This window comes from Danio rerio, chromosome 6 (genome assembly GCF_049306965.1).
Source record: "Danio rerio strain Tuebingen ecotype United States chromosome 6, GRCz12tu, whole genome shotgun sequence".
NCBI lineage: Eukaryota > Metazoa > Chordata > Actinopteri > Cypriniformes > Danionidae > Danio > Danio rerio.
In genome coordinates, this window is record NC_133181.1 from 27,803,960 (window position 1) to 27,818,894 (window position 14,935).

The window sequence follows — 14,935 nt, forward strand, 5'->3', positions numbered from 1 at the left end:
GGTCCAAAAATGATACAAATAAATAAATATAAATAAATAAATAAATAAATAAATAAATAAAACATGATTTAAAGGGGATTTATTATGCAAAAATCTGTTTTATTCAGAGTTTAAACAGTTGTGTGTGAACACAGCCAGCCTTTAATTGTAAAATTGAACCCCTTCTATTTCTTTGAATCACATTTCATAAAAACAGTCTGTAGAAACCCTTTGATTGATTAATATTCCCCATTTGTACATGTCACCAGAGGGAAAAGTCCTGGCCATTAGTGATGATCTCTTCCTCATTAGCATTAACATAAAAAATATAAAAATAAAAGCAGCAATAAAAAGAGGTAAGAAATTATTTTTAAATAAATCGTTTAAAGCGATGTCATGATTGTGATAATTTTACTCTTGTAAAAAAAGTGCACAGCACATATCGACTTAGTCATCTCTTGGCAGCGTGAACCACATCTGTATGCTCATAATTAATATACTACTCAAAGAATAACGAAAAATTATTTTGTGTATGTTGGAATTTGTATTTTTAAACAATAATATAAAAGTTATAAATATTCAAACATTAATTTGAAGTTGGTGAGTTTTTCTTTGTGTTGTTTTATGGGTTTTTTTGTTTTGTTACCATTCTCTTCTCTCTGCCTCCGCTGTCTTTTCAAAAAAAAGTTTCGTTATGAACACTCACAGATGCGGTGAAACAGTTTATTAAGTTTTTCTCATGTTTTGTGGTTAGTAGGGAGGTACGTGAATGTTGTTTAATTTGTTTTAATTCGTGTTCAGGTAAGAGGATTTAAAACTTAGCTAGTTGTTGAGGTTTTGTTTGTTTATTTTGGCTTTACCTCTGCAAGTTTTCTTTTTTTTAGGTCTTCTTTAAATTTAAATGTCAAATAAATTTGACTTCAAGTTATTTCTTTGGTCAATTGTCTTTGTTGTCGTTTACTTTTGAATGGGAGAAGAGACTCTGGGCTGCTGATTAATTTTAGAGGTGTCCAATATAATTTAATTTAATTTGACTTCTTGTTATGGGTCTTGCTTGCTTTGTGGAACCTTGCAAATTTTAAAGTACGTAACAAACTGCAAGAGCAAGATGTTGGCTAATAACAAGGGTTTCTGAATAAGGCTACTTTAAAAGAGACCTATTATGCCTCTTTTTACAGTTTGTAAAATAAGTCTCTGATATCACTAGAGTATGTATGTGAACTTTCAGTTTAAAACACATCACAAATAATAATTCTTTTTAAATCGGTGAAACTGCCCCTTTTAAGCTTTGATCCTAACTGTGCTGATTTGCTCACTGTCAAAGTTGAATGTGGTACTTTTCAAACGACACTGTAGCTACAAAGACCTGTGCTTCAGCACAGCAGCAATGGGACTAATGTTGTTACTGTGAAAAAATTTAAATGTCAAAAGAAGTGTCTCAGAAGAAAGTAGTCTATGGAGACAACGATGATCATTTGTGAATCCTAAAACTCAATATGCATAATGCCTCTTAGTCGCTGACATTATCTTTGGCAAAAACTCTAATAGCAGATGGCGGGCTACGCTAATGGGTGGGGCTTTCCCCCTCCAATGACATGTGCAATGAGAGAGTGTCAATCAACGTGTTTGGCAAGACTGTTTTTATGAAGTGCTTTATGAAGCACATTTTTACTATTAGAGGCTGATTATATTTACACACTGTTGCCAAACAACAGAATAAAATAAGAAAAAAATAGATTTTTGCATAATAGATCCCATTTAAATCATTGAAAACGAATGTGCACTTGCTCTATTTCTTAGTAAGCCTGTGACACAAGGAGGGCAGTCATGTATTTGCCCAAGAATTTTTATATATTTGTAATCACATTCATTTAAAGGTTCTGTGAATGGCTTTGAAATGTACATTCATTTATTTGATGTCTAACATAATTGACCTCATAAAATGAAGATCGGATAAAAAAGGGACAGAAAAGCCCCTCTCCTTTTAAAAATATCAGCCAATAGCTTATGGTTTTTAGCACAGCTCTGCCAGTAAGTGGTTGAGTTCAAGCGTATCAAAAGAAAAGCAAATAGAAGAAAGGGACGGGCATGTCACATACTAGAGAGCATTTGATTTAGGGATTTGATGAGAAACTGATAAATGAGGTGACATAAAACAATTGTTTCCTTTTAGGCGGAAGTGACAAACTGCAAGTTTTGGATGTTTATATCAGTTTTATATTTTCTAAACATAAATTGTCGCTGTTTTGGAACACACTAGATACTGTAGATATCATAAAAAGGGATTAAAAAAAAAGAAAAAAGGGATCCTTAAAACAGATCGAAACTAACATCTAGTACAGTTTACGGAACCTTTAACAGTAAAAGGTTTCACCGCTTGCCCAACAAAATGTATTTATTTTTTTTTAATGATAAGTTTTACATTGTTGAAAATATATTTATAATGAAGAAAACTACTGAATAATCAAACATATATATTTGTTTGCTTTAGCTGCAAAGGAATTGACTATGACTCCTTTTCAACCTAATGCGAATCTGTTATAAAACCTTAAGTTTCATGCCTATTTATAAATATTATGTCCACTTACTTTCTTCTGTAAATAGTATTTGTGTAAATGGAAGATTATGTATAGGAATATATTGCTGTTATTATCATGAGGAATTGGTTAATTGTTTTTAGTTTTCTTTTCCTGATTAGGGAATTTATTTTAACAAATTTGCTGTAAAATGTCTAACAGCTGTTGTGAAATGAACATCTTTGCAATAATAATAATAATAATAATAATAATAATAATAATTAACTTATTATAAATAGGTTATATAAATTATTTAGATAGATTGTTGGTGATTAGATGGGTGTCAGCCTGATTGGGTACCTTTACTATCACAACTTTTATAATAAAGACCTAAAGTGATTTTAGACCTACAACACAATATTTCTGTAAATTTAAGACTTTTTAAGGCCTAAATTTTTGTTTTTTTAAATTTAAGACATTATTTAAACCTTTGAGAGCCTGCGGACACCCTGTTAAACTTTTAGGTTTAAATTAAGGTAAATAAATGATGAAAACTTAAGTAAAACTGTCCCTTAATACAACTAGACTCCTTTACCTGCACCTCTTTCCCGTCTGAGATCTTATCTGGTGGAGCGGTTTCCTCAATCTCCACTTCAATAGAGTTTCGTTTTGAGGGCGGTGTGACTGCTTTGTCGAAGTCTAATTTGGTCACAGTGGGGTCGCTGAGGTAGAGAAGACAAATCACATAAGTTTTGACAACATGCCAGTTTCCATTTAAAACAGTTCAGCAGCCTTGTTTGGGGGTCTGGAGTTTTACGCAGCACGCAACAGCTACTTTATTAAATGCCTACACTAGGTTACGAAGCAAGAATGTCAAGTCATCTCATTATCTAAATATAGAGCACCAATTACGTTCCCAGACAGATTAAGTCATTGTTTATCAAAGACTGCAGAATCATTTAAGATCTTTAAGCTACAAGATGCTCTTTTAGGAAGCGAGTTTGTAGTGATCAGCTGGAGTGCATGTAAAGACATGTGCACCTGGGTAGAGAGTGGGCATCTGGGTGGCCCATGGGTGCGGTTTCATGGCTCATCGCTGAACCCAGATCAGCCGCCTGAGGACTGAATGAGGTATTGACTGACGGAATGGCTCTTCTCACCAACCTGCCCCAGGTGGCGATGTTGATGTTCATCTGAGGGGCACGCAGGAACGTTTTACCTGAGAGGAACAAGGTTTATGCATGAGATAAAAGAAAGCAGAAGTTTGATGTCAATTTTATTAGGTATTGAAGACCACATATCCTATAGTGGGAATGAGATTTTTATGATTGTGATAATTAGTTAAATTCAATTCAAGTTTATTTGTATAGCGCTTTATACAATATTTATTCTTTCAAAGCAGCTTTATAAAAAGTGCATATTAGTGCATTACAATAAAAATTAAGATTAAGGTTATTAGCATAACTTCTTTAATTACTAATAACTTTAACTAGTAACTAATACTCTTAAACAGTCAAAGTATATTCATTCATTCATTTTCTTTTCAGCTTAGTCCCTTTATTAATCCGGGGTCGCCACAGCGGAATGAACCTTCTAATCCAGCATATGTTTTATGAGGCAGATGCCCTTCCAGCTGCAACGCATCACTGGGAAACACCCAAACACTCTCATTCACACACATACACTACTGTTCTGCAATTCACCTGTTCTGCATGTCTGAACTTGTGGGGGAAACTGGAGCACCCGGAGGAAACCCACGCAAGCACTGGGAGAACATGCAAACTCCACACAGAAATGCCAACACAGTAATCACAATACCGTGATACCGTAAAACCAATTCATCCAAGGTTATCATACCGTCAGAAAATTATATCGGCCCAAGCCTATTAGCGCCACTTGCCTTCCTTTTCCTGTATGTACGTTTGCTTTTTTTTTTTTTTAACTGTTTATTAATATTTGTAAATAGCCCACACTATTGTATATAACTGTAAATTATTCGTGACTTTGCTATAATTACTTATGGTTTATTTACCTTGGTGACCCTTTATTCAGACTGTTTTTGACTGTTGGTGACTGTTTTTAATCATTTGTGAAAATCTGATCAAATTTAAGACTTATAACTTTCAAAAATCATCATTTTTCTAGCTTGTGTGAAACAATGTGCACATAGAATTGTCCAGTCACTTATAATCAAGTCTAAAACATAAAATAAAATAAAAAAGCATTTTAAGGTCTACAATCAAAATCTAATTAGAGCCAATTCAATAGTATATTGGATATAATACATTCAGTAAAAGACAGCAAATATTACTATACAACTTGTATCTAAAATAAATTATCTTTCAATTATAACACAGATATTAATATAAAAAAACTAAATAATAATTTTTAGGAATTTTAGAGTTTTAGTTTTCTAAAAATTTGTATGTAGATTCTGTGTGCTCAGAGTTAACTACAACTAAATTTTGTAGATTTTTATGTTTCACTTGATTTTTAAAGTTTATTAACATTTTATTTAATATTTTTCACCAACATATTCATTTTGAGTGTACCAATTATAAACTGTGATATTATTCTTATTGTTGTTATTTTGTTAGATTAGTTCCAGTTTCAGCTCAAGTTACTGACTAATCTAATGTATATGCACAAATATATTATTGTAAAGCATCCTGTAGAAAATATGAACTGAAAGGAGATGCCTATAGGGTGTGTATTCACTTATGCGGAGCACTGTTTGAGGTTCCATTACTTTCTGAAAAGGCTCCTCTCTAATGTAGGGAGTAGGCTGTTCATGAGATTCTGGAACTCAGCCTAAGTCTCTAGACCAGCAATCCTCCTCCTCCTTTGTCTATAAATGGTTCAAAGGAGTTCAAACAAGAAGGTCAAAGTTCATTCTGACTTCACTGTGTAAACACTGGCCCCACAGAAGTGCAATATTGAACCACGGAACTGTGTCAAGAGTATCCTGCTCAATCTAATCTGTTTAAGAGAGCATGTCAACCCTTCTCAACACTGAGGCACATTTGCCACTTCATAATCTTACCTTGCTGTTTGGAGAAGATTTTCTTTTGTCTTTGTAGTTTGGGTCGCCTCTCAATGACTGGGTTAAAAAATGTAACCTGCATCCAAAAGGTGGAGATAATCTTAATAAAATTGTCCTCAACAAGGCCATCAGTCTTATATAATGCATGTTGGTTGGTGAAGAAAAAAATTCAAGCACCTCGGCAAACAGTGTTCCTTGTGGTTCCAGGTAGAGGCACATGCCGTGCCGTTGGTTATCCAGGAAGTCCTCTAGACGTAAAAACTTCACTGCACACAGCGAGCGCCAGTCTCTCCAGTACACAGCAATCTCCAGCTCACGAGACTAAAGGCCAACCAAAACAAAAACAGAACAATTAATACAAATCAAAAGCAGATAAAATACAAACACACACATTTATTTTGGAAACCGTTAAAATGTTTCTATTATACAGTGTAATGTAGCTGCTTGTGGATGTAAATAGTCTGCAAAAAATTAAAAGCCAAAGTGCACAACAAACAAAGCTGGTATCTGCCAAAATGAAGAATGAAATGTAAAGAATATTGGAAAAATAAATATAATATAATATGATATAATATGATATAATATAATATAATATAATATAATATAATATAATATAATATAATATAACATAATATAATATAATATAATATAATATAATATAATATAATATAATATAATATAATGTAATATAATGTGGGTCATGTGACACTGATGACTGGAAAAATGGCTGTAAAAAAACAAACAAAATAAATAAATACAGAAATAAATATATATTTTAATATATTAAGTGGAAAACATTATTAATATAATATTCTATAAATTTAATATACTATAATAATATTTTAGAAAATAATATTTATTTATTTGTTTAGATATTTATAATTAATTAAGTAAGTACAACGTTGGGGAACAGTGAAGACATTTTAAAAAAGATTTCTAGGACAAGATAACTAACTAACTAACTAACTAACTAACTAACTAACTAACTAACTAACTAACTAACTAACTAAATAAATAAAGGTTTTCTTTATTCAGTCTATCAGGTCAGTTAATAGTATATGGAGAACTGGTTTATTGCCAGTTAAACATTAAAATGAGCGCTTAATGATTATATTAATAGTAAAACAAAACAAACAAACAAAATATAAAAGTAAAACATTCATATTTGTCAAAAATAAATATATAAACTAAAAACTATTTAAAAATACTTTAGTAAAATTAATTAAAATAATATTTAAAATGAACAGATAGAAAGCTAAAATAAATGTACATGTCAAGTTTTAAATGTCATTTTTATTACTAAATTATTTTAGATTTAACATTTTGTTTTATTCATATTTTGACCCCCCCCCCCCCCCCCCCCCCCTATTAACATGGTCCTCTATATGATAAATGATTTGATATCAAATCATAACCACAGTTCAAATGCTGCCAGATGAGCTAAAGTTGAACATTTTAGAACATAACGCCCTGTCGTTCACACAGCCAGCAATAATCTGCCTTATGAGCAACAGTAAGAGTGAAGCTTTGCCCCTTATGAGTACTATTACACTTCACAGCCAACGGTTTGACATTTACAGGCCTTTTACAGGTCTTTTTAGAGTCTGTCTGCCATTGCACAACTGCTGATTAGCGCTCTCACGTTGCCTGCCATGAGATTAAACGCTTAGGCCATCGCACAACCAAAAGCAAGTCCAAACTTACAGACGTGTGTGTGTGTAAGTTCATTCAATAATCAACCATCATAAATAAAAAAGACAATATAATAACAGAGCCAGTGGTCCTACAGGAATCGCTAATGAAGTAACTGAACTATTTCCAATGTTTTCCCTAGGGAGTCAATTATTTCACATTTATTTAACCCTGGTCCATCAAGAAGAAACCTGAGCACAACCATCAGAAGAAAAAATAAAGAGTGTCTGAAAGGAAAAACTAAATCAACCCATTTATTAATGTGGACAAAGAAAGATATGTTACAGTGAAACTTAAAATAATAAAAAACTAATGCTAAAGGGATAGCTCATACCACAAGTGTACGTATTTGTCATCATTTACACATCTCCACTTGTCTCAAAAATGTTTTTTTTTCCTTTTCTGTAAAACACAAAATAAGATATTTTGAAGAATGTTGGAAACCGGTAGCCATTGACCTGCACAGTATTTTTGTTTTTCTGCTACAGAAGTCAATGGCTACTGGGTTTCAACTTTCTTCAAACTATCTACTTTTGTGTTCAGCAGAAAAAAGAATCTTAGTTATGTTTTAAACCACTTTAAAGTGAGTAAATAGTGAGTAATGCTAAGTTCAGACTGCACAATTTTTAAAGCACTGTGAAAACATCTCTAATATGACTACATGACTATATAGTCTCATGTTTTGTTCACACAGCAGGATGGATCAGTGACAGAGGGTTTCACACTGCATGTTATTACAATAGGAAGAATCGCTGACAACTTTGTCTTGGTCCGCAAACTATATCTCTTACAACAAAACACAAACGAGAAGTGCATCATGCTCAAATCAATGCACACTCGCTGACAGGTCCAGATATTTAGCATGCCAAATATCTCATGGGTGTTATTAACTCATCAGCAATTCTCTCAGATCGTGTATTTGATAGTTAATACTGTGTGATTGTTACTCGCATGAACAAGCAGCGATTTGCCGGTGATTTCAGCCATTTGGCAAGTCAAAATTGGGGCTAAAATTATGCAGTCTGAATTCGGCATTAAGATTCATATTTGGGTTTACTAGCCCTTTAACTGAAAACATATTAGCAAGTTAACTGTTACACTGGATGCTAAAGGCTATAATGAAGCTCAATTTTCAATTTCAGTTTTCAGGTGCTCTATTACCCTACTATACAGTTGCATGAAACAAATGAAAGAATTATGGAGACATTCCTGGTTAATTCTTGGATAGGAATGGTTTCAACCTAACCTTCACACTGTAGAAGAATGGAAAACAATTGTAACAGACATCTGGATGATGAAAAACTTTACATTCTGTAAAAAACAATAAATAAAAAAAAAAAAATAAAAACATAAAGGGTCTATTTTATGAAGTAAGCTGAAATCATTTGTGGACTCTGAAAAGTAACAATGCTAAAATAGTTTTATAATATATCTCAGTATTGTTAAATGTAATGCAAGTATGCACAGTAGGGCTGTGTGATTAATTGATATTGTATAGAAAAAAAACTAAAATCATGAACAAGATACAAAGTATTATTGATTATTATTTAATTTGTCCCAAAGATGCGTTGCAATGTAATTATAATGAAATTGGATGATTAGAATGTATAAAAAGACATGATATCAGAGTGAAAAACCAAACATTTTACAAGAGAAAAAATATATTTAAAAAAGTTTAAAGAATGTTGGTTAACGGTTAACAATATCCATTAACTTACCGTTCCATATTTTATGGAACTTAACTGTCTGGATATAGAAATTCTTCGAAATATAAAATCATAATATTTGTGTTCAACAGAAGAAAGAAGTTTGCATAAGTTTGGAACATGTGAAGGGTGAGAAAATTAATGTAAAAAATACAAAATAAATAGATAAATAAAAATAAAAGCTTTGCTGTCAGCAAGTTGTCTAATATTTGTCACCACATTCAGAGTTTTTTGCCAGAAATTTTTTTGCCATATGTCAACAAACATTATATCAGAGCAGATCAGGCTGCTGTTTTTGATCAGTTTGTTCAAATTGTTATTTATATTTAGCCTGTTGTCTGATTCCTTTTTATTTTCTCAGCACTGTATATCAGCATTCAGGTTTAGTAAGAGTTACAAAATTTTTAAATGTACAGACAGTCAACTGAACCAATTTTGCTCGATATAATTCTGCTTTGTAATTTTCAATTTCCTTGACAAAAAAATAAAAATAAATAATAAAAATAATAGTTTTGTTCTGTACATATATGAGCACAGAGATTACAGATGACTTCTGATCTGCCTTGTGAAACTTTCCATTAGAACTGGGTCAAATCTGGGATTAACATTTTTTAAAGTTAATTGAGAGAGGCTGGAATGGAGAGCATGTGTGCATATGTGTGCCCATCTACTCATATGTTGGGAGAGGATTATGGGATAAGGCTATGGTTTGACAAGTGTGCTTTATGAAATTTCTCATGCATTACCCGGTCAAGTTCCAGCGTGAACTTCTGGTCCCAAGATTGGTTGCTAACTGGCTTCCAATGGGTCTGTCCCACAACTGTGTTGTCCAACTTTAGAACGGCACTGATTTCATCTGCCATACCAGCACAAAAAAAAATAAAGAAATAAAAAACAGATATATTTATTAGGGATAGATTCATTAGGGATTACTTAATACATTTACTTATTGCAATCTTGTAATCTGTTATCTAATACTTTTCAATTTAAGTATAAAGCAAATACTGGTACATGCAATTAAATGATTAAGTTAATAAAAATCTGCAATACAAAATTTGAATTAAATATCAAGCATTTGAATAAAACTTAAAAAGGTAATTAAATCAATATTTTAATCAATTGAAAGCACTACTTACAATATACACTGTAATAATAATGAAAACTTATGGTAAACAATGTAATTTAATGGCAACACTTCACGATAAGGTTATATTAATTAATGGTAATAAATTTATTTACTAAGACAAACAATGAACAAAACATAATACATTTATTACAATGATTAATAATCTTTTCTAATGTCAATGAAAATAGGTCTGTTAGTTTATAGGAATGTTAGTTCATTGTTAGTTTATGTAAACTCACTGTGCATTAACTTAACAAGCATGCATTTGGATTTAACAATGCATTTGTAAATGTTGAACATTGATCATACAATGCTGCACAAGTATTGTTCATTATTAGTTTGTTGAATGATGAAACATTGTAGTGTGACGAGTTTAATTTAATTGCTTTTGGAAGAAGTTTTTCTGCTCAGTAATGTTGCATTAATTTTAATAAAAAAATACAGTAAACACTTTAACTATACAGCAGTATTACAGAATAATTATTTTCTAACTTAATAAATGTAATTAAAAATAAAATAAAAACACTTTCTCGCTTGTCAACTGGCAGTCACTTAAGCCAAATGCAGTCACCAGGCTGTTTCTTGGCTAAAATCCTGTGATTTCACAGGCCCTAAAGGTCATCAGAACAACAAGAGGTTTGCAGCTATATTGTTTGCTAGTTAGAATTAACTATTTTTTTCTTTATAGCCTATATTACATAGCATAGGTGGTCACTGACAGGATTGAAAGTGTACCCAATAAGGTTGAGAGCATAATTACAGGTAAGAATCAATTTAACCTTCTGCAACATTTATTTAGTCATGTGCTGTATTTAGACTTGTAAATAAATAAGTTTTAAATGTTTTAATTACTATGGCATTAATGTCATGGGCTAACTAAAAAGATTAATCAGGCCCTTGAAAAAAAGAAAGCAAATCAATTCATTTCTAGCTTTAGTATTGTGTCTGAAACAGATGTGACAACATGCGAAAAACAAACAAACAAAAAAAACATCTTCTGTTTGTTTGTCTTGTGCTCATTATAGGTCATGGAAATGTAGCTTTTTAGTCAGTAGCTATGTTTCCATCCAAAAATTAGAATTAACTTTATGCTCAAAACTGGATTAATGCATAATATACATGCAAATAAAGCAGCGTTTCCATCCAGCGAGTCAAAGCGAACAAAATGTTAACTTCCTGATTAACTGGCGCCAAATATCAACAGTAAAAACTGTATCTGCTGCAGTAGCAAAAGCTGTGTCAATCTTTTCTTCATCTAATAAGTGACTTGTGCTTCAGAAGGCTATCCTGACACAAAGTGAACACGCGGTGGCGTTTGAAGGTGTTAGACGCGGAGCACAGACGCTCTTGTTTCCTGAGGTTACAATGGTTTGCAATGCAGTCAGCCTGCTGGTTTGTCCATTTACACACATTTTTATCATCACATGACCTTTACTGGAATCAGTCTCTTAAGACAGTTCTGTGAGGTAATAATACTGAAAAACTTTGATGACAGAACTTGGCTACGGGATTTTAGTATGACCAAAACAAAATTTCAGATGTTGTGCAATGTGGGTTGGTCTGCTGGCTTATCCATTAATGCAGTCCTATCATGCCGATTTTTTGTCCCATTATTATGCCCATTTTAACTTTTTTTGAGGCATATGCTGTAATTTATTTGTTAAACCTTGTAATATATATGTATTTTGATTGTTTAAAAATGTATCCTATTTAGTTGTGTGCATAGATTTTTATGCACATTTTGAAAATGTCATGTTTTTATAAAGCATCAATTCAGGCAACATTCCAAAATAAACAGAAAAATAGGATAGAAACATAGCGAGTGTTCTATTCGAAGTAGGGCTGGACGATAAGGCAAAAATTATATAACGATATATTTCTTAATTTCAGTCGATACAATATAATTCCGATATCGATATGGACAATATTAAAAAGATATGAAAAAACTGCCGAGAACGCACACAATAGATGTCTGTACCTACAGATGTCTGCAAACTGAATTTGCAAAGTCTTTAATAGCTACAGCCTCTTATAACTTTTTTTTTTTTTTTTTTTAATAAAAAAAAGTACAAAAAAATGAATGTTCACTTTTTATTTATATTTAGCATTTACAAAGAGATGAGTATATTCTTAGTTCTGGTTGCTTATCTGTCTATTTACATTTGTGTATGTAATTACCTAATTAAACTAAAAGGTTTAACATAAAATAGTTCTAATAAATTTTATATACATTTTTTATTATTTAACAGATTTAATACCTCTGTTAAATCACATTCTTTATATTTCATCAATAAACAGATTCCTGATAAATATGATGGTAAATTTTATTCTGTAAGTTTGCTGGAGTGCTATACCAGCATGTAGTGAGTTTGTCTTAATTTGGGTGTTTGTTTGTGCGAGGATCAAGTATATGCAAGGATCGAGTTTATATGTATGTGCGTGAGTTAATGTGGGAGTATATGAAAGGATTGAGTTTATATGTATGTGCGTGTGTATGTGGGTGCATGCATACATCAAGTTTATATGTATATATGCAAGTTTCATACATGTTTTGAACATAGCATAGGCTTGTAATTTATAATTTATAGGTGTATATGCACGTGTTGATAACCAAAGTTTGATTTGAACTTGATTCAAACCTCAAAGCCATCTGTGTTTGCGTCATTGCCTTCTTTTCTGACACCGCTGGTTTTGGTGTCGGGGAAGTGGATGGTGGTGATAGTGAGGCAACAGGTAGGCTAAAACTTTTATGATGCCTTATCTTCTGACTCTCAGTATTATCTATCAGGTGAAACAGATTTAATGTGTTCCCGCTGCTAGCCGGCACCACTCTCCTGCATATGTTGCAGAGCACCGAAACTATAAGTTAATCGGAACTTAAAAAGCCAAACCATTTCCACACCACTGCATTAGTCTTTCCTCTCTTATCTCTTTCCTCTCTTATCAACTATTTCATCTGCATTCTTACTTGTGGAAGCTTGTGTATTCACATCTGTATTCAGGGTACTCATTTTGTAGCATGTATAAGATCTTATATATATAAAAAAAAAAAAAAAAAAAAAATTATATATATATATATATATATATATATATATATATATATATATATATATATATATATATATATATATATATATATATATATATATATATGCAAATTTATTTAGAAATACCGGAAATGGGTTTAAAAATCATATCACTGTTATTAAATAAAAAAATCTACCGCGATATATATTGATATTGAATTATTTTCCAGCCCTAATTCAAAATGTTATAGATAAAGAGTCACTTTGAAAGTAACATTCAAGATATATCAATGCAGATTACACGTGTCAATTTATATCATTTAATTTGTTCAGCTCAACAACAAAGTTCCTTAGTTCTGATTTTAACTTAGATTTTGCACATCTGCATATAAAAGAAGAGCAAAGCCACTCAACTGGACAGATCATCAGACTTGGAGAGGGTTCTGCTGCTGCCAGATTTGTTCTTGTTTCCTCGGCTCATAAATGAAGAGCGTGCTTCACTAGGGCTCCAGCCGGGCAGAGAAACAGATGCTGTCTTCGAGCGACCCGGGACGTTCTCCAGAAGGTCCTGACAGCCCATGAGCCTCACGTCTAATGTGCCTGTGGATTTACAACAGAAACCCTGCTCAGAGCCAAAACTCTGCATGATTCGAGATGTAAATCACCAAACACATCCATTCTGATTAACACAAGATAATAAGTGTGCAAACAATTACAAGTGTCTATTTCAAGACACAAGCGATGGTTACAATGCCTTATATGGAAAGCACTATGGGTAATGGTAACGTAAGCCCTCTTGGTTCTCCTTCAGGGTGAAGGTCAAAGTTGTGTGTGATAAAGCTAAGGGTGGGGGAGGGTCTGCTGAGGCTGTGTGTGTTGACAATGTGAAAAGTCAAATGTAGTTTCTACATGCCTATAGCAGACAGCTGTTGTTCACTGCTAAAATAGGGCTGAGTGTACAGTACCATGTGTTGTTAAAAAAAAGACTACAGGGCCTGTTCACACTGGACGCTGAAGTGAAAGTGCAGAGAACAGACTATAAATGAAAAATGCAATGGATCCATTCACAGAAACAAAACAATTATTTTATTAATGAGGTATGTTTTCTATCTACAAGTAGAAGACACCAGACATCCTGTGCAATGCAAGTGTGTGACTGAAATGTACTCCAGTACTGTTGGGGGCGCCATTTTTAAAAATAAAAATAAAAACATTAATGTACTTTAAAGAAGAAAACTTACTGGCTTAAACCATGGTCACACTAGACTTTTTGTTCATTTGACTTCCCTTCATATACATGTGAATTTCGAATTTTGTGATATAGAACAGATCAAATCTGGTCAAGTAAGATTAACTCTGACCTGCATATTTGGACAAACACAGAAATTGCACATTTTAGCAATTCTTTGTGAAGCACCATCACAGATTTAGCATGCTTCAGGTCTGGCTGTCTTGGTTAAGCAAATAAATCCAAAACATACTATCAAGGTAGCATGAAGCAAAGTAAGACTGGTTGATTTGATTCTTACTTTGCTTCATACTACCTTGACACCAGAACAACAGAGTTGAAGCAATTGCTATTGAGAGACGATTGTGACGCAGCCCTACAAGGACAAAGCTTTTATTATACCAGTCAATCTCTTCAGTTCTTTTGCTAATGATAATGTGGGGAAGAAACAGCACTGTTTTATCAAATTAAATACATTTTAGGTTTAAGTTATAATGCTGCTCTGTGCAGTCTAATAAAACGCACAGCATTTTAAAACGTCTTTGGTGTTCCTCTGTTTTCTATAAAACTAAAAAGGAAAATTGAGGGTGTGTGAATTCATTAGCATGCCGACACAGGA

General features: G+C 32.6%; 2 protein-coding genes across 2 annotated transcripts in view; one reads left to right on the forward strand and one right to left on the reverse strand.

Moving 5' to 3' along the window:
• Positions 1 to 14,935, forward strand: part of kyat3.2 (kynurenine aminotransferase 3, tandem duplicate 2) — an 808,856-nt gene that overhangs the window by 67,995 nt on the left and 725,926 nt on the right. The window lies entirely within an intron of this gene.
• pkn2b (protein kinase N2b) overlaps positions 1 to 14,935 on the reverse strand; it is a 67,824-nt gene that overhangs the window by 8,580 nt on the left and 44,309 nt on the right. The window contains 6 exon segments of the mRNA NM_001290179.1: positions 3,091 to 3,217; positions 3,537 to 3,714; positions 5,539 to 5,614; positions 5,716 to 5,859; positions 9,683 to 9,792; positions 13,503 to 13,688. Of these exon segments, the coding sequence (NP_001277108.1) occupies positions 3,091 to 3,217; positions 3,537 to 3,714; positions 5,539 to 5,614; positions 5,716 to 5,859; positions 9,683 to 9,792; positions 13,503 to 13,688 (821 nt within the window).